Raw genomic sequence first — 27,969 nt, 5'->3', positions numbered from 1 at the left:
TGTTTAAATAGAGACTGAGTTGCTATTTGTCAGGAATCCTTTCTTTTCCAGAGGAAGGGAGGGAGTGGTCACGTGTGGGTATTCTCAAAGCCTGATTGGTCCAAAGACTGAAAGCAAACTCTTAAATACTGGTGCCTTCCAATCCTAGCCCAGTTTCCTCTCAGTCTACTTGGTCCAAGCACTGTTGAGAATATTCCATGGTAGGATTTATATTTATTCCAATCTGGTCTCATTTGGTTTAATTGAACATTTTAAAAAGTTTTCCAATTTCCTAAATTTGCAGCTGCGGCCCCAAGGGGACAGTTCTCTGCCTCGGGCGGTTGGGGAGGGCCCTGTGGGCGTCCTGCCTCCCCCCGAGGGCCCGGAGCTTCAGCCCTATCCCCGGGGGTGCCAGCTCCTTTATCAGCGGCTGCAACGGCAGTTGCACTTGTTATTTAACTCTAGGGAAGCAGCAGCGGCACCACGAGGCGCGCACGAGCCGTTTGCGGAGCCAGCAATCATCGGATCGGTTTCCGCACTTCTCATTCTTTGTCCCTGTCTGTGAGTGGCCTCTGGGGGACGGAAATACGAGCCTGGGCACCGCGTGGCCTCCCCCGATCTCTCTGGAAGCGGTGCGGGTGCTGGGGAGCCCGGCTGAGTCGCTGGAGGCTTGATTTGGCCAATGGACTTGTGTGGAGGTGTCCGGTGGCCATTTTGGATTGCCGCCACATGTGCGGTCTGCGGCAGCTCAGGCCTCATTTTTCGCAGCATCTAGCAGACCTCGGTCCCGGTGGGGCCTATAGAGCCTCAAAGCCCTCGTTCCAGTGTCGGACACATGAGTTAGCCATGGACGAGGTGGTAGAGATTACCCAGGGCCAGGAGGGGGGCCCGATCAGGGGTGGAAAAGGCCTGGTTCAAGGGGGGGAACAAGGGGTTCCCCCCGGGTTCTTTGGCTGCCCAGCACCCGTCTAGGTCCTCCACCAGAGAGGAGGCCAGGAGACACAGGGCACTTGAGAAAAAGTTTGCTAGGGCAGAGAGGCAGGCCAAGTCAGCTGGGCCCTCATCTCAGGACAGGTCCCGGTCCCCTCTAGGGCCTCTTTCCACTCACTCTTCCCCTAGGGGATTTAGCCCTTCTTCTCCCTCGGTTTCTCCTGGCAGGCCTCATGCCTATTCCGGGGGAAGGGGCTCCCCATCGCCCTCTCCCTCGAGGGATCCTTTGGAGGGTACGTCTAGGGGACCCTGCCCTTCGTGCAGGTTGGCTCCACTGGGGAGTTCTGCCTATGGTGATATAGAGGACTTGGATCAACTTCCTGAAGGGATTAAAAGGCTTATTTCTGCTGCCATTTCAAGGGGCATTGCCTAGCGTGATAGATCCTCTTTCTCTTCCAGGCATGGGGGTCTAGGCCGCGCCCAGTATTGAGCTTCCTCCCTTTCCATGGTTAGCGAAGCTTCGATCATGGGGGAGGAGAATCTCCAGGACATGGGGTTCTCAGAGGGTGGGGGTACGGCCCCCTCTGATGAGCCCTCTTCTTCAGGCCTCTTTGCCCCAGCCATTTTCAAGATCCTCTTGGGCAAGGCGCGGAAAACCACCAAGGTGGGGACTGGGGATCCTTCGGTACCTCCACCTAGGGATCCTGACATGGCCATGTTTTCTGCCATAGCCACGAACAAGGAGGAGATTCCGGCCCCTCCTTTGTTTATGGAGGTCCTGACCAACCAGTGGGCGCATCCCTCCAATTTCTTGGATCCTGGAAGCATTGACTGCCGGCACTATAACATGGAACAGACCTGTGCCCAGGCCATTCAGTTACCAGCCATTGACACTCCGGTGGTCGCCCTGGTCTCCTCCTCTCTGGTGGTATCAGGCGATGCGGTGGATAAATTGAAGCCAGAGGATAAGCGCGCTGAGTTCTCCATAGTGAGGGGGGAGGAGTATCCAGAATGGGTTGACCTTATCCTCTCGTGATTGGTTTGAGTCAGATAAGCTCTTTGGGCTCCGCCCCCTGGAAGTGAGCCTGCCCAGTTTTCTGACTCAAAACGATCGTGAGAAGTTGCTCATTCGAGAGCTCCAGGAATTTACTAGGATCTAAAGGAAAATTCATTTGGACCCATCGAGTTTTGCCTCCCTGCTTCACACACAGCCTCCTCCTGCAGGATTGGGACTGCCACTAGCCCCCCTGGGGCGGCAGGCTGCCCTGGACACTGAGGACATCCGAAGACTCTCAGTGAGGAGCTTGGCCGGGCAGCAGGAGAAAGGGCAAAAGCCTCTAGCAGGCAGCCCTAACCAGGAGGACGGGCAAAAGCCTCTAGCAGGCAGCCCTAACAGCTGAGGCTTGTAAGAGCGGGAGATTTGACTCACCCCAATCAAGGGAAAGGTTGCACCTCTCCAGACCTCCAGTAATTTACAAAGGATTAAAGAAAATAAACTTGGACCCGGCGAACCCTGCCTCCCTTCATCGCACACAGCCTCCTCCTGCAACGACCGGATTGCCACAAGCCCTCTGGGGCGGCACGCTGCCCTGGCCATTGAGTGAGATGGAGTCACTCTGTGAGGACCGTTGCCGGGCAAGCAGGAGAACCGGGTACACATGCCTCCTAGAGGCAGCCCTTGATGAGAGGCTTCTCAGGAGCAGAAGCGCTCCTCCGCTCCCCTCAGCCACGAGGGTTTTTAAAAAGGAAAACCTGTGCTGGCAGCTATCACCAGTGGACAAGGTGAGAGCCGGAAAGGCTCTAAAACAGCTGCGGGAGATGAGCGGCAGCCGCATGGCAAGCCTGCAAAGGCAAAAGCCATTTCCATGTGCTCCAGCAAAGAGGAGCCTTTTGAATTTGGAGCCGGGGGCCATCTTGAAGCCACGTGGTCCAAGATGGCGGCCCCCAGCAGCTCAGGAGGCCGGCAGGACAACAACCACCACTTGAGGAGACCTACAAAGGTGAGAGACGATCGCAGAGGCATTAGCCAAGAGCGAGGGAGGCAGCAAAGGGCCAAAAGGAGGCCTATCAAGGAGTTAAAGAGGCAGGTGGTGGATCAACCCCCCCCCAAGCCTACTTCCTTGTTGAATCACAAAGGCAGCTGCCACAAGGCTTGCAGGAAGAACCACCCCCCCCTCCTACCCTTTCTGGCTGCCAAGTAACAGGAGAAGGCTTCCTCCATAAGAACATTCTCCTTTAATTAGGAGACAGAGCGGGAGGGGCGAGAGGCTGACCGGCATCCGTAGCAAGCTGTGTTTGTCATGGCTAATTCTTGATTCCCCCTTAAGAAAACTCTCCTTTAATTAGGAGACAGAGCGGGAGGGGCAAGAGACTGATGGGCATCAGTAGCAAGTTGTGTTTGCCATGGCTATTTCTTGATTCCCCCTTAAGAAAGCTCTCCTTTAATTAGGAGACAGAGCGGGAGGGGCAAGACACTGATGGGCATCAGTAGCAAGCTGTGTTGTCGTGGTTACTTCTTGATTCCCCCTTAAGAAAACTCTCCTTTAATTAGGAGACAGAACGGGAGAGGCGAGAGGCTTACTGGCCCCAGTAGCAAAAACTGTGTTTTGTTTTGTTAATCCCAAGCCGGCAGCCCCCTGCAGCCTGGAAAAACGCAAGGGGGGGGGGGAGAATATTCAGCCCAGCTGCTAAAGTGCAGCTCCCAATGGAGCCCCCAATCAGGTTACTGAAGACCTTCCAAGGGTGGGGGTGACTAGGCAAACGGCTAATGCAATACAATACAATACTATGCAATACAATAGCAGAATGGGAAGGAATCTGCAGGCTTTCTAGCTCAATCCCCTGCCCAGGCAGGATATCCTATACCATCTCAGACAAATGGCTTCCTATGGTTGATTAGGCTGACTCTGTAAACCACCTAGAGAGGGCTGAAAGCCCTATGAAGCGGTATATAAATCTAACTGCTATTGCTATTGTCATTGCCACCCAACAGCTTCTTAAAAACTGTTGGGGCTCTCACAATGTCTGGAGGAAGGCTGTTCCACTGATTAATTGTTCTAACTGTCATGAAATTTCTCCTCAGCTCTAAGTTGCTTCTCTCCTTGTTTAGTTTCCACCCATTGCTTCTTGTTCTGCACTCAAGTGCCTTAGAGGATAGTCAGGCAGCCTCTTCTCTGTGGCAACCCCAGAGATATTGGAACACTGCTATCACGTCTCCCCTAGTCCTTCCTTCCAGTAGACTAGACCTACCCAGTTCCTGCAACCGTTCTTCATAGGCTTTAGTCTCCAGTACCCTGATCCCCTGTTGCCTTCTCTGCACTCTCCTTAAGAGTCTCCACATCTCTTCTACATCATGGGGACCAAACTGAGTGCAGAATTCCAAGTGTGGCCTCCCAAGACCTTAAAAAGTGGGATTAACACTTCATGGGAGCTTGATTCTATTCCTCTGTTTATGATGCCAAAAACTGGGTTGCTCTTCTGGCAGCTGTTGCACACTGCTGACTCACATTAAAGGGGTTGTCCACTAGGACTCCCAAGATCCCCTTCACAGTTACTACTGTGGAGCAAGGTATCCTGTACCTGTGCACTTCACCTTCATTGCCTAAAGGTAGAACCTTACTTCCTTGAATCCCATTTTCCTAGGTAGTGCCCAATGTTCAAGGGTATCAAGATCCTTCTGTAGCTTTAGCCTGTATTCTGAAGTGTTGGCTATTCCGGCCAGCCTGGGGTCATCTGCTAACCTGATGACCCCCCCTCCCCCAATCAGCCTTTAACAAACAGAGAGCTAACAGTCATTCCGGCTCCTTCTTATGACCGCTTGAGATAACAGCAGTTCTTAAAGAAACAGTACTACTATCATGGCATATATTTTGCTATCCCAAATGTTAGCTTACACACCTAACACCCTCATTCAAATCACTGATGAAGATGTTGAAGAGTACTGGGCTCAACACTGAACCTTGGGAGACTCCCTGCACTCTTCCCTCCATAAAGAGGCAGTTCCATTGAGGAGTACAGGTGGGTGCACCAGTTACCAAGGCACCTGGGGTGACTAGGTCTAACCCACATTCTTCTACTTTATCTAATAGTAGGTTATGGTCTACCTTATCAGGACTTGCTGAAGTCCAAGTTAACTATATCAATGGCATTCCTATGGTCCACTAGGGTTGTCACCATAATCTAATATGGCCAGTCTGGTATGATCTGTTTTTGACAAACCCATGTTGGCCTTGGGCTCTCGAGACGGTTTTTCTTCCTTTCTGAAGGGGGGGGAATCACATCAGCAATTCTATAGTGGTTCTCCGGTACTCCAGGATCTCTGATAGATATAGTTTCAGTTGTTTGGAGATTTTGTCCACCAGCTCCTTCAGACCCCTGGGTGTAACCCACCCGGTCCTGGGAATTGGACCTTGCCTAAGATAGACAGGCTACCATTTCTTCCCTATCTCATCTTGGGTTCCTAATCTGAATTTGGGATGCGGTTCTTGATAGGTTGGATTGTTTATCCCTTCGGGTAAAGACAGATGCCAAGCACGAGTTAAATAGTTCGGCTTACCCCTGCTGCTTGTCACCTTCGGGCCACTTCTCCCAGCAAGAATCGTTTCCTTAATCTTTCTTGGTTTTATCAGGCGGGAAGATGCCCCCTTTTGTATGTTATTCTATTTCATTATTATTATTGTGGTTGTGGTTCTTGTTGTTATTATTATTAATTTACCTTTGTGGCAGGCCTTTATTGTGAGCCTTAGCTCCCCTCACTCCATCTTTACACACACTCTAGTGGCCGCCCATTAAACTCCGTCTGTGTTTACATTCTGAATATCTATGCGCTAATCCTAGCCATAGAATCATAGCACCCTTATGGCCGGGGGGGGGGGAAAGGGGGGTCAGACAGGCTGGTCCCCATGCCAGAACCCACCACAAACTCAGAATGGGATGCCCGACTATGAGAGATCGCAGAAGCACCTCAGATAGCCTATGAATTTAGACAACATTCGCTGAGGGCAGAACATACAGCAGGGGTGGGTTCATCAGAGCCGGCTGGCTCAACCGGACCAAGGGGACAACTTGGAGCGGAAGCTGCAGCCAGTTGACCGCTTGGCGGTGGAGCGGAGCATCCTGAGGAAAGACCTCTTCTCCCCCAGGGTGATAAGGACTATCCAGGCCGCCCGCAGGCCCTCCACAGAGCGCATCTATGGCTCCACGTGGCGGGCCTTTGACTCTTGGTGCAACTCCCGGGGGGTCAACCCCATCCAGGCTACGGTGCCTCAGGTTCTGGACTTCCTCCAGGCGGGCCTGGATAGAGGGTTAGCTCCTAACACAATTAGGAGACAGGTCTCAGCCATCTCATCAGTTCTCCTGTGTGGCAGAAATCAGAGCCTGACACACCACCCCATGGTCAGGCAATTCCTTAAGGGGGCCTCCAACCTCAGACCACCTACGGTACACAGGTACCCTTCCTGGGATTTACACAGGGTATTGGACGCTCTAACGGGTGCCCCATTTGAGCCATTACAAACAGTTTCCCTTAAGTTCCTGACCCTGAAGGTGGCTTTCCTGGGGGCCATCACTTCCGCCAGGCGGATATCTGAACTGCAGGCGCTGTCCACCAGGGAGGATCTCTGTGTCTTCCACCAAGATAGGGTGGTGTTACGGCTGGATCCATCCTTCATTCCCAAGGTGTGCTCCTGCTTCCATCGAGCCCAGGAACTGATTTTGCCCAACTTCTGTCCAGACCCTTCTCACCCATTGGAGAGGAAGTGGCACACTCTGGACGTTAGGAGGGCTCTGAGGATTTACCTCAGGAGAACCAGGCCAAACAGGAAATCCGAAGCCCTGTTTGTCTCCTTCCAACCAGGATCCCTGGGTAATAAGGTAACTTCCACCACTATCGGCAGGTGGCTGCGAACCTGCATTGCCACTGCTTACCAATCGCAGGGGTTACAGGCACCAAATCATATCACAGCCCACTCCACACGGAGTGCAGCCACATCCACGGCCTGGGCCACACAAGCATCCCTGGCCGAAATCTGCAGGGCAGCCACGTGGGCTTCCCCCTCTCCCTTTGTTAGGAACTATAAGTTGGACTCCTTTGCCTCGGCAGAGGCCTCGTTCGGCCGCAGGGTGTTGCAGGCGGTTCACAGGGCAGGACCCGTGCCTCAACAGGCCTGAGTGGGGGACATATGGCCTCAGGGATCTCCCTCCCTAGGGACGTGCAGGCTTTGGTACGTCCCATTCTGGATACTCCTCCCCCCTCACTATGGAGAAAGGGCGTTGGTACTTACCTGATACGCCTCTTCTCATAGTGGGGGGAGGAGTATCCAGTCCCTCCCTGACTATGTTTGTACAACTAAGTGTTATGTTCATTGTTTATATTGTTATTTAATTATTGATGTTGAAGACAATAAAAGCAAAAAAACAATCAAGAGTCTGGAGCGAATGATGCAACGAGTCGGAGAGAGCTCTTCGTCATAAAACTGGGCAGGCTCACTTCCAGGGGGCGGAGCCCAAAGAGCTTATCTGACTCAAACCAATCACGAGAGGATAAGGTCAACCCATTCTGGATACTCCTCCCCCCACTATGAGAAGAGGCATATCAGGTAAGTACCAACGCCCTTTTACCTTGAGGAAGAACTTTAATGCAATGGCATGGGCTATCAAGTCCATTATTTCAACCGCGCCAAGGTTATGTGGCTTAAGCAGCTCCAGGAGCACGTTCCCATCCAGGACAAGCGGCTTCACCAGGATCTGATTAAGATCATGGCGACCTCCCAGTTTTCTGCGGATGCGACCCTGAACACGGTCAAGTTTGCTTCCAGTGCCTTGGCCACCTCGGTCACATCTCGCAGGCTTTTATGGCAGTGGCAGATGGATAACAAGGCCAAATGGAATTTGGCGGCCGCTCCGTTCAAGGGGCCTAATCTTTTCGGGGAGGCTGTCGACCCCATTCTGGTCGAGAATAAGGACAAGAAGCTAACGCTAAGAAGCCCGAGACTAGGTCTCATCCTACAGATTATTATAACCAGCGTTTTTCTTCTTTCCGATCTGACAGGCAATTCCTCAGGTCATCCTTTCAGGACAGAAACCGCTTCCAGCACCAGTCCAGGTGGCCCTTTCGTGGAGGAGGCAGTCGTCCCGCAGGGGGAAGTGACTCGAAGCCGAGTCGTCCCATCGGTGGCCGCCTTTCCCTCTATGCGGATCAATGGGACGAGATCACATTGGATGCTTGGGTCCGAGCCACGGTTCATCACGGTCTCAGGTTAGAATTTCTCTCCACCCCTCCGAATCTCTTCAGGTCGTTCTCTCCGTCCAGGAGCCTGGAGCGCTGCCGCCTGATGGATCAGGCTATCGTCCATCTTCTCAACATTCAGGCGCTGGAGGCAGTTCCTCTAGAGGAACGGGGCCTGGGCCACTACTCCAACCTGTTCGTGGTTCCGAAGAGCTCGGGGGGCTGGAGGGCAATACTGGACCTCAAACGCCTGAACCGTTTTCTGGTGTACAGGCGATTCAAAATGTCCTCCCTCAAGACTATCCTTCAGGACATCAGGAAGGTGGACTTCTTGACATCAGTGGATCTCAGAGGCCTGTCTTCACATCCCAATTCTGGTTGGTCATCGCATGTTCCTGAGGTTCTCCCACGGGAACCGTCACTACCAATACAGGGCTCTGCCCTTCGGGCTGGCCTCTGCTCCCCAGGCCTTCACGAAGGTTCTGGTGGCCCTGGCAGCTCACCTGCGCTCCATCCTGGTACGGCTCCAATGTCATTTAGACGATGTCCTGGTTCAGGCAGGGTCTCTTCCTCAGGCCATCTCGGACCTTCAGCTCACCATCCGGAGCCTTCAGAGCCTAGGTTTTCCAGTGAACTTCCCCAAGAATCACCTTTCCCCCTCCACGCGCATTCTTCACCTGCGGACGGTCATAGACTCCATGTCGGGGGTGGTGTATCTATCCCAGGAGCGCCAGAGCAGCCTACGTCAACTGGCAGTAAGCGTTCACGGAAGTCGGTTAGTTTCGATCCTCACTCTATCGCAGTTATTGGGCAAGATGGTCTCTTGCATCGGGATTGTCCCATGGACCAGACTAGACCTTCGGCCTCTCCAGTGGGAGCTCATCCCCTTTCAGAGGGGGCGATTGAGCAATTCTCTTCGGACTCTCCGCCTCCCGGTGGGGGTCCGGGTCTCTCTGGCGTGGTAGCTTTCCCCGGCCATTCAGCGGGGCTGCTGCTTCTGGGAGCCGGACAGAGTGACTGAGGGCCCCCTTTGAAGACACTTATCATGCAGCAACCTGGGCTTCTCTGACGCCTTTCATCCAACATTATCGTCTGTATGCCTTCGCTTTGGTGGATGCGTCCTTTGGTCAGAGGGTCTTGGCGGCCGATGCTCCCCTTGGGCCTTAGTGGTTCTTGTTCTCCTTCCCTGGGACTAAAGCTTGGGTATGTCCCACACGTGACCACTACCTCCCTTCCTCTGGAAAAAGAACGTTGGTCTTACCTGAATGTGTCTTTTAAGAGGAAGGGAGGGAGTGGTCACGACCCGCCCTGGGTGTTTTCCTTTGGGGCCAAGGGGAGGGCCCGGGTGGTTCCCAGGGGGTTGGTTGTTGTTTTTGTTGTTTCAATTCTACGGTTCGCCTTCGAGGAAACTGGGCTAGGATTGGAAGGCACCAGTATTTAAGAGTTTGCTCTCAGGCTTTGGACCAATCAGGCTTTGAGAATACCCACAGGTGACCACTCCCTCCCTTCCTCTTAAAAGACACATTCAGGTAAGACCAACGTTCTTTCTCTGTACTGCTTGGAGAATCCAAAGCATGGGTTTAACTTCTGCCTGATGACTGAGTTAGAAGTTTTTTGGCACTCCTTCTTGGCTTCTCGATTTTCAGTTTCTTAACTCAATCTGAACCCGAAAGACATGTTCCATTCTTCTCTCAATCATTGAAGAAGTTAAAATTTAAATCAATATTTTTGGATTCTTCAACCAGTACTAGGAATTCGATCATACTTACCAGGAAGTGTGTGGGGAGCCACAGAGCCACTTCACGGGCTTGCTTTTAGCTCTGTTAATTGCCACGAGGCTCGCATCGTCCACTTGACATTGTGTTGAGCAATTCTATTTTCCGCTTGACATCACGGAGGTAACAGAACGGATGCCAGGATTCTGCAGCAACTCTTTGCACCCGCATCGTGGTAGTAGCTCAGAGTTCATCGGAGCAATGAGTCGCTTATCCCACTTTGCACCAAAATCCATTTCTTCAGTTTTCTGCCATTTTGGGTATCAGCAGGATGACCATTTTATACATCCACACCTGGGAGAGAGCTAGGCCTGCTGCTCTTAATTTGGAGATCTAGCAGGGCCAGGGAAGGAGTTTGCAGATTTACCACAGGACTCTGAGCCCTCAGCATCTTTTTCCCCAACAGCAGCAGGATTCTGTGCAACAGAGACCCAAAGGTCGGATTTGACCCAGGAGCTCCGAGATTACATCTTGGAAGCCATTGTCCAAGGAGTGGAGGCAGCCTTCCAGCGTAGGAGCCTACCCATTCCTTCCCAAGTAGGACCAGTTCCTCCCATTGGGGGAAGCCCCAGGGAGGAGGAGGAGGAGGAAGACTTGATCTCCTTGTAGGAATCTCATTCTCTTAGACGCTCTGCCCCTAGTGAGTGATCGCTGGTGGGAGAGGATGAAAGGGCCGATCAAGACTTATTGGAAGATAAGGGCTTGGCCCCTGATAGGCCTGCCTTTACTGGTCTCTTTAAACAGTCTCCTTTCAAATCTTTGCTTTATAAAGCAGAGTCGATAACTAATATAGGGATTTTGGGAGGTTCTTCTGAACCACCCAAGGTGCCTCAGGACCAAACTGAATAGCTGTTCACTGAGTCCCTGACAGAACAGGAAATAGTCTCTTCCCCTTAGTTGTTATGGATGTGGTCCAACATTAGTGGACCCAACCTGGTTCTATAGCAGTTCCTAGTGGTAGCGACAAATGGCTCTATTTGGTGGGCCCAGATTTGGAACAACTGCTTCAGTGGCCCAAGGTGGACGTTCCAGTAGCAGCTTTGGCCTCTTCGGCCCTCATTCCATTGGATTTAATGGAGGGTTTGAAGGTGGAAGACAAGAAAGTGGAGACTTCTTTCCACAAAACTCACCAGGCCGCCACTTGGGCTATGAGGCCAGCTACCTCGGCATCCTTTTTCAATAGAGCACATTACTTTGGCTAGCCAGTTGCTAGCTAGGCTTTCCCCGGAAGACTCTAGGTTGCGCCAAGACATAAATAAACTGGTATTCAGTATGCCACATTGAATGCGGCTAAATTTTCATCATGAGCACTGGCATCTAATGTTACCTCGCACAGGCTCTCATGGCTCCGTCAATGGCAGGCTGACATGAGGTCCAGGTGGCGTCTAGCTTCTGCTCCCTTCAAGGGAAGCAATCTCTTCAGAGTGCTTGGACCCAATTGTAGTCAAGACCAAGGATAAGAAGAAGCGCTCCTTCAGGGACAGGGGCAGACAACAACCCTATGCCAGAAGGCCTTTTAGAAGGTCTGGCAACAGACCTTCCGTAGGTCTAAGTGACTCTCAGCACGAATCATTTGCAGGATTTCACCTGCCAGTGGGAAAACACCACCACGGATGCGTGGGTGATGCAGACAGTGAAGCTGGGCCTCACCCTAGAGTTTCTGTCCCCCCTTCGCAGCATTTTGTCAGCTGTCCCAACCCCAGAATCTCCTCCAAGGGGGAGCTCATGGTTGCAGAGATCCATCACCTACTAGAGATCAAGGCAATTGAGCTAGTTCCGGCAGGTCAGGAAGGTCAAGTATTTTACTCTTCCTAATTCCAAAGAACTCAGGAGGGTGGAGGACAATATTAGATCTCAATGCCCACGTGTTGTACAGCATTTCAAAATGCAATCACTCAGTTCTATCCTGGGTTGCATTCGAGAGGGAGTTCTCCTGACATCTATCAATCTCAAAGAAGCCTACCTGCATGTCCCCATCCGCCTATCCCACATAAGCTTCCTGAGGTTTTGTTTTGCAGGGCGCCACTATCAATACAGGGCCCTGCCATTCAGCCTCTCATCGGCACCCAGGACCTTCACAAAGATACTGTTGGCAGCAGTGACGTGCGGTGAGGGTTACCGTTGGTGAGGCAAGAGTGCAGCAGCGGCGAGAAGCAACCTCCCTGCCACTGTGTCCGACAGGTCTCACGTTTATGACGGACATAAATGCGAGACCCCTGTCGGACACAGCAGCGGGTGTGTTGCTTCTCGCCGCTGCCACGCTCTGCCGCCTTGCCTCCCACCTCCTCCGTCCCAGCTGACATTCCAAAAGTATGCTGCCGAGGAGCAGCAGAACCGGGATTATTGCCGCTCAGGTGGCCCCCTGCAGCCAGCCCAGCACCGAGCAGGGAGGAGGAGGAGAACGGTGAGTCCTTGTGCCGGCCGGCCGGCCAGGCAGGGAGCAGGGCGGGGGTGGCTGGGGTGGCTGGCTGGGAGGAGAAGAGCGGTGAGTCCCTCCCCAGCCAGCCACAAGGACTCACTGCTCTTCTCCTTCTCCTCCTCGTCCTCCCCGCTCAGTGCTGGGCTGGCTGCATGCTGGGGTAAGCCGCCGAGTAGAAAATGCTGGGCAGAGAAGAAATTGCTGCTGAAGAAATGGCGGCTGGTGGCCAAAGAAAAACCTCTCCAGAATCACCCTCGATTGTGCAGTCGCTCAAGTGCAAGACATGATTCGCTGCTCCCAGATCAGGAGGCGGGAGAATCAGTGCCTCCTTTGCATATTAAATTTTTTGCTTTTTAACTCTTTCTTAACTTTTAAAAGGCGAAAAATTCCTTATGCAAAGGAGGCCCCGAGTTCCCTGGCCTCCTCCTAGTTAACACTGAGAGGAGACACCAAGCCACTGTGACTTGAAATCTAGTAGCAACTATCCTGGCTTTAATTATTTTTTAAAAATTCTTTAAAACTCTTTCCTTTCCCTCAGGAGACTGGTGAGGCCCCGCCTCCCTTGCCTCTAGTGACTGCACGTCCCTGGTTGGCAGTAGCAGCGCGCCTTCAATCTCAACCAGTGCGCATGCAATGCTACCTGGATGACATCGTCATTCATTCATCATCTTCCATTCAAGCTCAATGAAATCTTTGCATCATCATACCAGCTTTGCAAACTCACGGATTCTCCGTCAATATGGAGAAGAGTCATTTGATTCCCAGGATTACCCTGCTTCACTTGGGGACGCTCATCAATTCTACAACTTGTATGGTTTCACTTTCCTAGGACCGCCGGACAAATATGCATACACTAGTGACCTTGGTCCGAACACAATGCTCCGTGCCTTTCATCCTTTCCTGTCTGTTGGGGAAGATGATTTCTTGCATCTCGATATTGCTATGGGCATGCTTGCATGCCCAACCGTTGCAGTGGCTTCTGTTGCCTCATCAATTGCACAAAAGCAATTCCAATTCCAAAATACGGATGCCCAAATGAGTACATCAGTCACTCCTATGGTGGGTCTCTCCTGCATAGAGAAGGGCTCTCTCTTCAAAGAGCCCATTCATGTGACAGTGACCTCAGACTCCAGTCTATTCGACTGGGGAGCCCATCTCCAGAATTGCCTTACTCAAGGTCAATGATCGCATGAGGAACTGGACAACAGCATCAACTGACTGAAACTCAGGGCGGCCCATTTGGCTCTGCATCGGTTCTCACACAGGATAGTCGGTCAACATGTTCTCCTGTTAACGGACAATGTGGCCACCAAGGCTCACGTAAATCAACAAGGGGGCACCCATTCCAAGGCCATAATGCAGGAGGCAGAAAAACTGGGCCTTTGGGTGGGGACCAACATCATCTCCATTTGAGTGGAGCCCATCTCCGGTACAGCCAATGTCCAGGCGGACTGGCTGAGCAGGACCACAGTAGACCATTTGAAGTGGTACCTGCACCCAGACCTATTTGCCAGCCTGGTGAATGTTCACCTCCCGAAGTTTTACTCCAGGTTTCAGATGCCAGGAGCAGAAGGAGTTGATGCCCTCCGCAATCCTTGACCTCGGAGGCTCCTGTACGCCTTCTCCTCTCTTCCCCCTCATCCCGAGGGTTATCAGGAAGACACTCATGGAAGAAGCGGAGGTCCTTCTAGGCGCCTCTTACTGGCCTCGTCGTCCATGGTTTGCGGAGTTGATCAGCCTATCAATCTGGAGTCCCTGGAGGATTCCCCAGAACAGAGTTTCTCTCTGCCAGGGAGTGCTGAAGCAACGGAAACCTCAGTGGCTCCAGTTAACTGTCTTGAGAGGGACATCCTGACAAGGGACAAATTCTCCAATTGTGTCATCCACACCGTCCAAGCATCTTGACGGGAGTCCGCAAACCGTATTTACAATGCAACCTGGAGGGCGTTCGGCACATGGTGCTCCAATGGTTCCATCAGTCCTCTATCAGCATCCATTCCACAGATTCTCGACTTCTCACAACATGGACTTGGTCCAAAGTTTGTATTCTAACACACAGTGATGACAGATGGCAGCTCTGTCTATGATCCTAACAAGCAAACACAGTCAGCCCCTTTCCCAACATCTATGGGTGCACAGTTTCCTGAAGGGAGAGGTGAATCTGAGGCCACTGGTATCCATCCTGGGATCTCTCTATCGTCTTGCAAGCCCTTACAGCCTCTCCATTTCAGCCTTTGAAAACAACAAATCTCAAACAGTTGACCCTTAAAGTCGCCTTCCTCGTGGCTGTCACCTCGGCCAGGAAGATTTCAGAACTAGTGGCTCTTTCGGTCTGTCCCAACCTGTGCATCATGTGACCAGACAGAGTCATTTTATGTCTAGATCTGTATTTCATTCCAAAAGTAAACTCCTGGTTTCACAGGTCCCAGGAGGTCATTCTACCAGATTTTTGCCCAAACGCACAGCATACTACTGAGAGACAATGGCATAAACAGGATGTCCGGAGAGCAATCCAATGGTATATTAAAAGGAAGGCTTCTTTTCATCGTTCTGAAGGACTATTTGTTTCCTTCCAACCCGCTTCCACGGGTAAGAAGGTATCTCAGTCTACGATTGGTAGGTGGGTGAAGGCCTGCATTGCGTTGCCTTACGAGCAACAAACCAGGAGGTTACCTGGTTGCATTACAGCTCACTCCACAAGAAGTGCAGCGACCACCACGGCTTGGGCCACACAAGCGTCAGTGGAAAAGATTTGTTGAGGGGTGAGTTGGTCCTCACCACCATTTGTCCAACATTACAACCTGGACTCATTCACCTCAGCCGAGGCGTCATTCGGATGAAGGGTGCTTCAGAGTGTTTATTCTGTGGAAGGGGCCTTGGACTAACCTGTCACCCGCCCTTGAGACTAGCTTGGGTATATCCCTTGCTTTGGATTCTCCAAGCAGTGTACAGGAGAAAGACTGTTGTCTTACCTGAATGGTAGTTCTCTGTGCACTGTGAGAGAATCCAACCCCGCCCAAAGAAAAGGGGTGTGCTTCCAGTGTCCAAGGATCAAGATATAGAAGATTTGATAACTTTCTGGTCTACATCTTCGTTAAAAAACTGAAAGTAGAGGAGCCAAGGAGGCATGGCCAAAATCTTCTAACTCACTTCTCAGGTAGACAGACAGAAGTTAAACCCATGCTTTGGATTCTCCTGCAGTGCACAGAGAACTACGATTCAGGTAAGACAGCAGTCTTTTTTGGATTTCCTTCAGAGCAAGGAATTGCATCTTATGTACTAAATACTCCATTATAACTATGATCTGTAAATGCTAGTTCTTCCTCATGCAATTCTTGGCACAGACTCAAAATTTCCTTTAAGGTTTTTAAGAACTTGCTGGGGAAAAATAATGACACTTGAAGGAATATTGGGGATAGATTGCTCATATTTCATTCTGATAACAGAGTTGTGACATTCAGTATTCTCTTTTAAATTGATGAATAGACTTTCAGAGAGAAGGAAGATAGATGAATCTCTGAAGGTCCAAAATAGAGACAGAATATTGCTATTATTAATAAGAATTAATTTTTTTAAAAAAACTTTCAGTTTTACATTATATGGTTCAAGAAAGCAATTGAAAAAATATATATCATTAGAGTAAAGTATATAATGATACTAAATATTTTCTCTTTTTAAATATTAGAATAACAAGCAAATATTTTAGCTTTTATCCAATGTAGCAGGACTTTATTCTTGTAAATCCCCAACTTTCTTTCAAATGTACTTAGCGTTTTATTTAATTTGGTGGTCATGCAATATTTGCACAATTGGAACAAAAAGCTAAACAAAATGAGTTATGAAAATGATTTAAATTTGCGTGACGTAGCATACAGCATGCTATATTATTTTGCTTGCTTTTAAAATCCATTTTGTTTGAAATGGACATCAGTTTTAAAAGGTCATGAAACAGATAACCAATATTTTGGGAAATGCATATAAAAACTGGTTTTCTGGGAAAAATAAGCAAACACAACTAATGAGACTGGGACTTCAAAGTAAAAAACTCAAGGGCAGAAAATCAATATTTGCATATATAATTTACTTACATGTATAGTTATACATGACCTACAACAATAAAATATAACCATGGAGGAAAACCATGAATAATTAAGATGCTTAAAAAGCATTTAAAAATAACATTGACAGTTTTTCTTTTGCTAGGGATGAAAGGGAGGAGGGCATTAGGTTGTAACCTGTTAAGAAATGTAAAGCTGCTCATCTGTTATACTAAAAGTAATTTATTTGAAATATATTATGTCATTCTTCAAGGATCTTGAATAAATATGAACTTTCTTAATTCTGTAAACTATGCTTTCAATTTTTTTTTAAAAAAATTAAATGATGACAAATCCCATGCTTTCTTCATTAATCTATATTTCAACTTTCAACTTTAATAAGATTTGTATGCCGCCCACTCCCTTGGGACTCTGGGCGGCTCACAACAAAAGTAAAAACATATAAAAAATTTAAAAATACAATTATTAAAATTAACCTATCATCCATTCAATCAAGTGGGGCTTGATATTAATCAACAGCCCCAGGCCTGCCGGAACAGCCAGGTCTTGGTTGCTTTACGGAAGGCAGGGAGAGTGGTAAGGGTCCGGATCTCTGCGGGTAGCTCGTTCCACAAGAATATTTACATTCTTGGAATGACAAAACAAAGAACAACCACCCCCTTCCCTCTGGGTAGTAGGTAAACAGGATGCAAGATTCATAGGAAATAGATGAGATAATAATGTTCATAAAATAGAAAAGTAAAAAAAGATGTGATTTAGATCCATGGATGCAGAGATTTGTAATAGTTTTGAGTGACACTACAGATAGTTCTAAACTAATAGCCATTTGTTCAAGGTTGCCTTGCACTGAAAAAATATAGGACCTCAAAGGTCTGGCTGTCCTAGCACACGGTTCCTTCACTTAATAACCAAGAAAGAAACCACTCAACTCCATGTTTCAGAATTAAGTGTACTTTTACTGATCATAAACGATGAGAAGCAAAGCAAAGCTGGATCTGAGCAAAAAAAGCGCGAAAGCAATAGATATCATTACATGATTCATTCCCCTCCCCTTGGTACCCCAGTCCATAGTCCAATCATATACCACTCAACTGTCAGGTGGGAGACATCTTCAAAAATCATCATCAGGATGGAATGCTGGACAGTTGGCCTCGGCGGGAAACTCCCCTTCTTCCACATGTGCAAACGGATGGAGAGAACAACTCCCAATTAACAGTCCTCCTGCACAGATTGTTTCCCTCACCCAAATACCATGCCCTTTCCGAAAAGCAAGCAGCAAAACAGGCTAATACCTGTGGTCACCTGGTCATGATTTGGGCATTTAACAACAGCTCATATTTAGAACTGCTGCAGCCATCTTGCAGTCCTGTGATGACAATTTGCAACCTTCCCAGCCAGCTTCCAACATAAAGTCAATATGGTGAAACCAGCAGGAAAGGTCACAAATTGTGATTACATGATGTCTCACTTAATGACCATGGTGATTCATTTAAAGATTATGGCAGAAAGTTCATATAATTTGTTAAAGTCATGTGATGCCTTACTGAACACTCACCTCACTTAATGAATTTTCCTGTCTGAATTTTGGTCATAGGTCAAGGACTACCTTTAACAGGATAATAAGGAGTTGAATTTCAGGGTGGTTATTACTAAAGGATAATCTAGCTACAGTAGTTCATGTTGTGGAAACTTGCTTTATATATTTCTGTAAGGTATACTAAATGAAGGTGTCCTAAATGATGACTTGGAAATTGCACCTAAACAGAATGTGGCAGTTTCTATTAGATACAGAGAATACAGGTAGTCCTTGACTTATGACCACAATTGAGCCCAACATTTTTGTTGTTAAGTGAGATGCTTGTTGAGTGAATTTTGTCCCTTTCTTTATGACCTTTCTTGCCACACTTGTGAAGTGAATCACTGCAGTTGTTAAGTTAGTAACATGGTTGTTAAATAAATCTGGTTTCCCTTTTTTGCCCTTTCCAGGCTCCGGAGGCTTTCCTAGAGTCTCTGGAGGGCGAAAATGGCCTCCCCTGTCCCTCCGGAAGCTGGAAACGAATCGTTTCTGAACTTTCGTTGGGCCCGTTTTTTGCCCTCCCCCCGGCTCCAGAGGCTTTCCTGGAGCTTTGGGAGGGTGAAAATGGCCTCAGACTCACCCCTAGAAGAAATACCAAGCTCAGCTTGGAGGCGAGCACTGTGGTGCACGTGGGGAGGGGAAGCGTGGAGGGGTTGTGAGGGCTGCACTTTGTATTATGGGTGCCAGTATGCATGCGCCCCTCCCGCATTTTTGGCACCTAACAACAAAAAGATTCGCCATCCCTGCATTACAAGATAGTTTACTTTATTTATTAGCCCTTGGGCCATATCAAACTGCAGAGTTCCAGACACAAATTATTACTAAAATCTGATAAAAACAATTTAAAATGAAATAAAATAGAGTTTAAAATCATATTGGAATAAATACAATATCATATATACATAAATAAAATATGATAAAATTATATTTCAGTATCATCCCTATAATCTACCCCAATCAGTCTCACATATGCCGATTACTACAAGTTAATGTATGACTAACACTTGAGAAATCCTGTCACTAGCATAAATTTTTATTTCTTTCTTTTGTTCTTTTTTAATTAGTAATTAATTGTAATTGTGTTTAATTGATAATTAATTGTACTACATTTCCATGTTTCATTTGCTCTTCATGTTGGAAAAAGAGAGAAGGACATGTATATTTTCATAAACTTACACGTGTGTTTACAAGTCATACAGTTTTGGTTTGTTTTATTTTTATGTTTTTGACTGGGTAGTCATGTTCCTTTTTAAAAAAAACATGTATTTAAAAATTGTTAAGCCATATGTAGTTGAGTACCTCAAAATCCAATGAATAATACAAATATTCAGCCCATGTTAGTCCATTTTTCCACTTTTGGTTTACTTTTGGTTTATATTAAAATTTTAAAAAAATTCTGGAGACACTGTCAGCTGTTTAAAAGTTCATACCAAACCAAAATGTGGAAATGACTCTTGCTATGACTAAGTGCCACTGAAATCGGTGCAAGTTTTCAGAAATTCACTTTATAAAGTACTTTTCCTTAATTGCAAAAAAAAAATTAAGTATTTGAGTCTTCAAATATAAGGATTGTAATAATTTTTTAAAAACACATTTAGGATTGAAATTAGAACCTTTGCTAGTAATTTAAATATAGATTGTATCACTTAATTAAGTTTTACCAATAAAATTTCATTATTCCCATTTGCAGCAGATCTACTACATTTTGTAGGTTTTATTAAATAGAAAATAAATCACTTGCACCTGCTTAATTTGTGTCTTGTTTTTGGTTCTTCATCTTATCTATTCCTTCTCTTCCTTTCTCTAGCAGAATCACAATATGCCTGCAGTAATTCTGTATGGGTATGAAATACAGTGTGCTAATGACATTTTATGTTAGAAGTATGAAGTTAGTGAAACATGCTTAAATGACTTTCAAATGAAAATATGAATTCAGATAACTTGACAGTCTGTATTTATAAGATATTGTCCCTACATATGTAAAAGTTGTAAGAGAGATTGGCTGTTTCACCCTCCTGCCTGCCTGAAATGAAAGAAAATTGATGGCTAGAAGCTTAAATGGCGTATCTGAAACATGTTTTGATCCTAACATAGCCATAGGCAAACATGCTTTAATGAAAAATGTAAAGACAGATAGAAGATAGAAACATAGAAAGATTTAATACAGATTATTGGACATAATGTCATAGTTTAGATTCAGTTTTAAAGAGCTGCCAACTATTTTAAGCTTATGCCTGCATTTATAGATGTTCATTGATTTTATGCTAGAATTTCAGAGGACAAGAAATATAGTGTGTGTTTGTTTTCTCTTTTACATGGCATGAGGAGTTATTAGAATTCCTCAATATCTTACAGGAAAACTAGGAGGTAATATTTCTGAATAAAATCATATTCTTCCACCAAAATGAAATAACATCCTTTATAGCAAAGAGATTTCACTAGATTGGCAAATGACAAGTACTTTTAGAGATAGAATTGTACTTTTCTTGTTTCTTAAGAGGGAAATTATTACTGATACCTTTGCTGTGAATATCAGAAAAAATGAGTTTTGACATCCAAAAAAATTGCATTACTAAATTAAAAATAGTAAATGAAAACAACTATTATTCTGGCTTAAGAAAAAATAAGGAATGTATACCAGACTGAAACGCAGACATAATATTTATGTAATAAAGATTGCAAGACATTTTAAATACAGCTTTGTTCTTAGTATTTAATTCTTTTTCCAAGGTTACCTAGAATTTAATTCTTAAAAATCAATTCCTTACAGGTGCCATACTAGGCAGATCAGAAACACAGGAATGCATCTTCTACAATGCTAATTGGGAAAATGATAAGACAAATCGTAGTGGCATTGAACTGTGCTATGGTGACAAAGATAAAAGAAGACACTGCTTTGCAACATGGAAGAATATCTCTGGATCTATTGAAATTGTGAAAAAGGGTTGCTGGTTGGATGATATTAATTGTTATGACAGGCAAGCAAACACGACTATTTTCATATATTTTCTTTTTGATGAGTTGTATAAGCATAGGCTATTACGCAAAATTTATACAAGGTAAAATTCCAAACAAATTCCTTAAGGTAGGTGATATAATGATCCTTCATTGTTGGAGGTATTGCCACATTACTTTTCAGCTATTTCTATTTTAATGCCAGATTTGTTTGTTCATTCTTCTGTGTAGAAATTATCTAGTTAGTTTTATGTACATTTTGTGAGACTTTGTTGATAAATAATAGCCAAAACCACATTGGAGGTTGTTTGTTTTTTTCCATAATAAGTAAAAATAGGGTAAAGGTCCATTTTTCCAAATCTGCTTTTGATTTGGTAATCAAATCGGAACAAACTAGTGCTGAGTTAATCTGGTGTGGAGAAAATTGTTCAGATCCACAGATCTGACTGGTGAGATGGTCCCTGCATAACTGATCTAATCGCATGAACTGCTTTGGTTGCAGATAATGCAGTATAGTATTAAATTTAGGCTGAAATGCTATTTGGAGTCATAATTTAAATTGGGAGTGAGCTGAAGCTCCAGTCATTTCTATATTTTTTTCTACTAATTTCTTGCAGGTCTTTTCTCAAAGTGGAAAGCAAGAAGCTCACATGTTAGATGTGTAGAAGATTTGTACTGTTATTTTAAGAGATGCTTCAGATTAGCATGATTAGCAACCACTTTATAAGAAGCAATATGCAGTCTGCTGGTATCATTCTTTTGATACAATGTGATTTGTGCTGCTTTTTATGTAGTACCTTTTCTATTATTCCCTTTCATTATGGAAGCCAAATGAAATTTTGATGTACTTTTGCACAAAATTATAATTACTCAGATATTCAAATGTAGATTCCAGAAGGCCAGCCTTTTAGATTCTATATTAATTTACTCCTAGCAATTTTTGCTGGATTTTTAAAATATAATTGTACCATTTTAATATTTAACTGATTTTAATCTCTTTCAGAACTGACTGTATAGAAAAGAAAGATAGCCCTGAAGTGTTTTTCTGCTGCTGTGAGGGCAACATGTGCAATGAACATTTTTTCTACTTTCCAGAGATGGAGGTCACACAACGTATGTGATATAACTCTTCCTAAAAAGAGTCCTGTAGAGAAATTTGTTTAGAATTTTAAACATATATTAAATATTGAATATTGCTTATAGATAACATATATTTTTCTGTTATCCTCATTGGATGACAATAATTGTACATGAGGAAACATAGGAAGGGACCTGGACACAGCAGCTTGATAAGATACAATACTAAACAATACAGGTAGTCCTTGACTTACAACCACACTTGGTATCAGAATTTCCATTGAAAGTAAGTCTGATCATAAATCAAGGCATCACATGACTGGACTGAACCAACTTCACAACTATTTTTACCACAATTGTTAAGGGAGTCACCACTGTCATTAAACAAATCACATGTTTGTTAAACAAATCATATATTTGTTAAGCAAATCACACAGTTGTTAAGTGAATCTGTCTTTCACAATTGACTTTGTTGGAAACCAGAGGTCATGATCATATGACTGCAAGATGCTTGAAAGCATCTTAAATTTGAGCTGGTTGCCAAGCACCAAAATAGCGACCATATAACTGCAGAGGTGGTGTGGTGATCTTTAAGGATGGGTGATAAGTCATTTTTTTCTGAGTTTATCATAATTTTGAATCTGTCAGGCCCAAGCCCAAAGACCACACAATGAAATCCAATCAAGTCTAATCTTTTATTTGCTTACATCTAATGGACAGAAACTAAAGCTATGCTTATCTAATAGATATATCTTAAGAGGTTCTAAGGTATGGCTACTCTAAAAGTTACTACCAACTATCCACCCCCATCTATTTGGGGAATTTGCAGTCTCTAAATTTGGCCGCCTCCAGAATGTATTGCTATGAAACCTCTAGGCTACCAAGATTCCCCTCCATTGTTTCTCCAGATGCACATTCCATCACAAGTGTCATTAAATGAATGGTTGTAATACAAGGACCATCTAAAGTTGGATTAGGTTGGAAAAAGCGTTGCTGAATTTTGACCTTATGTATCCCAACAATAATCTATATCAGCGGTCCCCCAACCTTTGTGGCTTGGTGGCCTGGCTGGGAAGGGAACAGGGCAGCCCTTGATAAGCATTCGGAGACTTCAGCTTGTCCAGAATGCAGCCGCGCAAGCGATCGTGGGTGCACCTCGGTTCACCCACGTAACACCTATCCTTTCAGTAGCCTTTTCAGTAGCAGCTCCGACCCTCTGGAACGATCTCCCCGTGGAGATTCGTACCCTCACCACCCTTCAGACCTTCCGCACAGCCCTCAAGATCTGGCTATCCCGTCAGGCCTGGGGGTAAAGAGTATAATCCGCCCCCACCCGAATGTTGAATGAATGTTGTTCGATTTTAATTATACATTGTGTCTATATGTTATTGTATGTTTTCCCCCTCCTATACAAGTTGTTAGCCGCCCTGAGTCCCCTCAGGGAAAAGGGCGGCCTATAAATAAACTCAACTACAACTACTCCTCCTCCTCCGTGAGCTGCACTGGCTGCCTATCGGTCTTCGGATACGCTTCAAGGCGCTAGTCGTCACTTATAAAGCCCTTCATGGTATTGGACCTGGGTACTTGAGAGACCGCCTGCTGCCAATTACCTCCAATAGACCGATTAGATCCCACAGATTAGGCCTCCTCCGAATTCCATCCGCCGGCCAATGCCGACTGGCGACCACCCAGAGGAGAGCCTTCTCTGTGGCAGCTCCGACCCTCTGGAACGAGCTCCCCGTGGAGATTCGAACCCTCACCACCCTCCAGGCCTTCCGCAAAGCCCTTAACTTCTGGCAAGGAAGGAGCCAATGCCGACTGGCGACCACCCAGAGGAGAGCCTTCTCTGTGGCAGCTCCGACCCTCTGGAACGAGCTCCCCATGGAGATTCGAACCCTCACCACCCTCCAGGCCTTCCGCAAAGCCCTTAAAATCTGGCTATTCCGACAGGCCTGGGGCTAAAGAGCCTTTGCCCCCTCCCTCGAATGGTGTGGTGGTTGTGTGCTTTTTAAATTGTGTATTGTTTTGTTCGACTTTTTATTCTTATTTGTATCCCTTCCCTTGACTTGGATTGTGAGCCGCCCTGAGTTCCCTTCGGGGAAAAGGGCGGCATATAAATGAAATAAATTCAATTCAATTCAAATTCAACTTGCCTATTTGAAATTGGGCCACGCAAATGGCAGACCAGCACACATGGGCGCCCTTGCATGTGTGGCGCACTGGCGCGCTGCTCAGACAAGTTGAGCTGCCTTCGTGCTCTAGCCAGTCACTTGTATGGCCCAATTTCAAATAGGCCAAAGGACCAGTAGTGGGCCGCAGCCTGGGGATTGGGAACCCTTGCCTGATAGTTGTATCCAAGAACAACTATTAATAAATTATAATGTCTACAATTATCAGGTGCAAAGAACTGAAAACATTCACCGAATTCAAAGCACTGATAAATAAGATAATTATTGCTACCTATACACAAGAATCTAGTCAACTTACAGTCAAAGCTAATTTGGTGCTAGATAAGGATCGATGGAATTCATTTGGGTTTCTTGTGGCTGCGCAATGATTCCAAACTGATGATACAGTTAATTCTGCCTTCCAGCTCAGTCTGCTCATCTCCTACAAGAATAGGCAAAATAGAATGATCTTAAGCTTCAGATGTATCATAGATGACTTTAATAACTTTAAGTTTAATGTATAGATAGCTTAAATGTCCTCCATTTTTAAGAATTGCTTATCTTTTCTGTGTTAATATTGAATTATAAGAAAACTTATTTCCTCTGCAGCTACTTCCAATCCTGTGACAACTAAACCACCCCTGTTTAGTACCTTGCTTTACTCTCTTGGACCTATAATGGGAATAGCAGTGATTGTACTCTTTTCGTTCTGGATGTACAGACACCACAAATTAGCATATCCTCCAGTGCTTGTACCAACCCAAGTAAGTGCAATTATTTTGAATAGAAGTAGTTTCTTTGTCAGATTTACATCCCATCTTTTTCTAAGCTTTCTCAAGTCGATATAGACTTGTTACTTTTACAGTTGCTATTTGACCGTTTGAATATTTTTTGAAAACCGTTTCTCTTTTCCACAATTCATAAAAAGATTGTCAGCAACCTACATCAGACATTTTGCAAAAGCCACAGCTTAAAGTAAATATTTTGAACTTTATGATTTGTACATGATATGTTTTAAAATTACTCATCTATGGTAACAGGATGTAAAGTATACATATTAAATTTAGGAAAACACTTGTTTTTCTCATTATTGGGAAAATATTTTGATAATAACAATTTTTGAATATTTAGTTGTATTCTAGTTTTGTTCATAATGAAAGCAATTCATCCCTATCACCATTAAAATTATGTTAGGAGGAAAAAAGCCTTCATGCCTGTTGCTGCCCATGCATTGGTATTTATGTAAGTCAGTACCGTACCTTGCTATTGGAAGGAACTATTTTGCATGTAGAGCTGTATGTTTGAAGGCTGTTTTTGAATGGACATTTGCACTATGAATGATTGTTTGCAAGGATAATTGGCATTGGAATAATATTGCCAGCTTCCATTGTAGTTTGTTGGCTTTCTGCACTAAATCCTATTGTTTAGAAAATCTAGGAATGACAGTCCTTGTTGAACTTGGCTATATTTCAAAATTATTTTTAAGACAAATTTTATGAATATCCATAACTTACAGAAATGTACGTGCACACTACCTAAACATTCTCATACAAAATGTGATGCTGCCTTGTTTTAAAAATGTAAAGTGAAAGCCTAGAACAGAGTTGGTGAACCTTTTGTGGCTCTCGTGCCAAAAGCGGGGGGAGCACAGGGGGTGTGCCACACCCATAATGCTAAGCGCACAACCCCAGCACAAAAAAGCGACCCTACGAGCAAACCGGAAGTGACTTCCAGTTTGCTCGTAGGGTCATTTTTTGCCCTCCAGAGCCTTCAGGGAAGCCTCCAGAAGGCTCCTGAATGCTTTGGAGGGCTAAAACTGACCCTACGAGCAACCTGGAAGTGACTTTCGGTTTGCTTGTAGGGTCGTTTTTTGCCCTCCGGAGCCTTCAGAGAAGCCTCTTAAAGGCTCTGGAGCAGTAAAACCGGCCCTATGAACAAACCGGAAGTATGTTCCTGAATTTCTGGTTTGCCCATAGGGCCAGTTTTTCACGCTCCAGAGAATGAAAAATGGCTGACACGGCAACACCTTGTGTGCCTGGACAAATGGCTCCGCGTGCCATAGGTTCGCCATCGCAGACCTAGAAAATCAGTTGAGGAAAAGCACTAGGTTGTTAAAATATGAATTACTTGTACTGAAGTGAGATCAAAATAAGTTACTTTTATGTGGTAAAAATGTCAATACAATAATTTGAATTTGCACCATCTTATTTTGTACTAGATTGGATTTTTAAATAATTATAAAAGAAGTTGTTTTATATTTTATAATTTATTTTAAATAGTCTTATGTACTTCAGTACATGAATAAAGTTTATAGAGTTAAATTAAATAAAATATAGATTTATACTGTAGCTATCTTAAATTTTCTTTCTTTCACAAGAAAGAAATTTCTGGCAAGGAAGGAGACAGTATTGTTAAAACTTTTATTTTACACAAATCAGAGTGTTTTTGCTCAGTGGAAATATTATATATTTATTTTGACCCATTGCCTTGTATTTTTTTTTCTTTTTGTTTCCCTTTCTCTGCTTGATTTTTTTTTTTTTTTGATAAAGGTATATTTAAAATACAGAAAGTATCTTTGGAAACTAGAAATGTTTTGTTACATCTTTTAACATAACTAAATTATATTGGCCAGCTGAGTTTACCCTTTTTAAAGCCATTTTTTGCCCTCCCCACGCTCCAGAGGCTTTATAGGAGCCTGGGGAGGGTGAAAACAGCCCGTCCCCCCCCCTCACTTCCGGTTTGCTCAGAGGATCGTTTTGACTGCTCCAGAGGCTTCAGGGAAGTCTTCTGAAGGTCCCTGAAGCCTCTGGGGGGGGCAGGGGAGGCTGTTTTCGCCCTCCCCAGGCTCCTATAAAGCCTCTGGAGCCTGGGGAGGGCGAAAAAAGCATGCAAAAAATGGGGTCAGGCCTGGAATGCGCGCATGTGCACTGGGGGGGTCGCGCATTGCATTATGGGTGCGGCATGCCCGTACACGACCCCCCTGCGCTCCCCCTACTAATGGCACGCGAGCCAAAAAAGGTTCGCCATTGCTGATATAGAGTATAAATAAGATTATCAACATATTTGCAGTACATACAGTCAGTGATACATAAGTTTGATTACAAGGACATTTCTTCATACTATAAGCAACCTGTAGCTGAAAAAATTCCCTTAAAGGGCTCACTTTTATAAAGTTGAAAAAGCTGATTTATTTAGAATAATTTGAATTATTTATAAATATAAGTTTGTATCATCTCTAGAAATGAAATCCAAAGTAACTTGTAATAAAAGAATAATAGAATTTAAAAAAGAAAAAGCAATTGACATATCAGTAATGAAATGAAGTCTCGTGAGTGGAGATTAATGCCTGTTGATTTCGTGGACATACTTACATTATATTCTTGACAACATTATAGAAATGCTTTGCCATTGGCTTATTCTGTTTCTCCCCCCCACACACACACACTTTCCCCTCTATGTCAGCCCTGAAATTTCCTTCTGATTTCCCAAGTATTAACCATGTCTGAACTTCCTGAGTTTTTCAAGATCAACCAAGATCAAAAGATCCTGCCACCTACTTTGGGAGATCAGTTTATTCAATATTAAAATATTTTCTAAAAATGAAGGGAGATAAGGCAGGCCAACCATTACAGCTTTTTACCAAAATAATCCTATCTATATCCATAATAGTAACATCTACCTTGTTGTGGAACATAATGCAGAATCTTTGAAGTTATCTTTATATCCATGGAAGTAATTAAATAGTTGTCAGTACTAAATGCTGCGAAATGAATTAATTTTGAGTCATACAGTGACTATACTATGACC

The 27,969-nt window shown here is 45.2% G+C and overlaps 1 protein-coding gene across 4 annotated transcripts in view; it reads left to right on the top strand.

The window, feature by feature from the left end:
• ACVR2A (activin A receptor type 2A) overlaps window positions 1-27,969 on the top strand; it is a 64,171-nt gene that overhangs the window by 14,663 nt on the left and 21,539 nt on the right. Inside the window, exons 1-5 of one of the 4 annotated variants that reach the window (XM_087710696.1) lie at window positions 8,018-8,164; window positions 20,733-20,940; window positions 21,921-22,030; window positions 24,772-24,926; window positions 25,357-25,404. In XM_087710696.1, the coding sequence (XP_087566822.1) occupies window positions 8,098-8,164; window positions 20,733-20,940; window positions 21,921-22,030; window positions 24,772-24,926; window positions 25,357-25,404 (588 nt within the window). In that variant the 5' untranslated portion in view covers window positions 8,018-8,097. Of the gene's footprint in view, window positions 1-8,017; window positions 8,165-20,732; window positions 20,941-21,920; window positions 22,031-24,771; window positions 24,927-25,356; window positions 25,405-27,969 lie in introns of those variants that run through there. The other 3 variants (XM_087710702.1, XM_087710710.1, XM_087710717.1) reach the window with 3 other exon arrangements.

Source organism: Thamnophis sirtalis, unplaced genomic scaffold (genome assembly GCF_051295495.1).
Source record: "Thamnophis sirtalis isolate CommonGarterSnake01/CBP01778 unplaced genomic scaffold, rThaSir2_p1.2 scaffold_1, whole genome shotgun sequence".
In the NCBI taxonomy this organism is placed as follows: Eukaryota; Metazoa; Chordata; class Lepidosauria; order Squamata; family Natricidae; genus Thamnophis; species Thamnophis sirtalis.
This window is presented reverse-complemented; position numbering and strand designations above follow the sequence as displayed.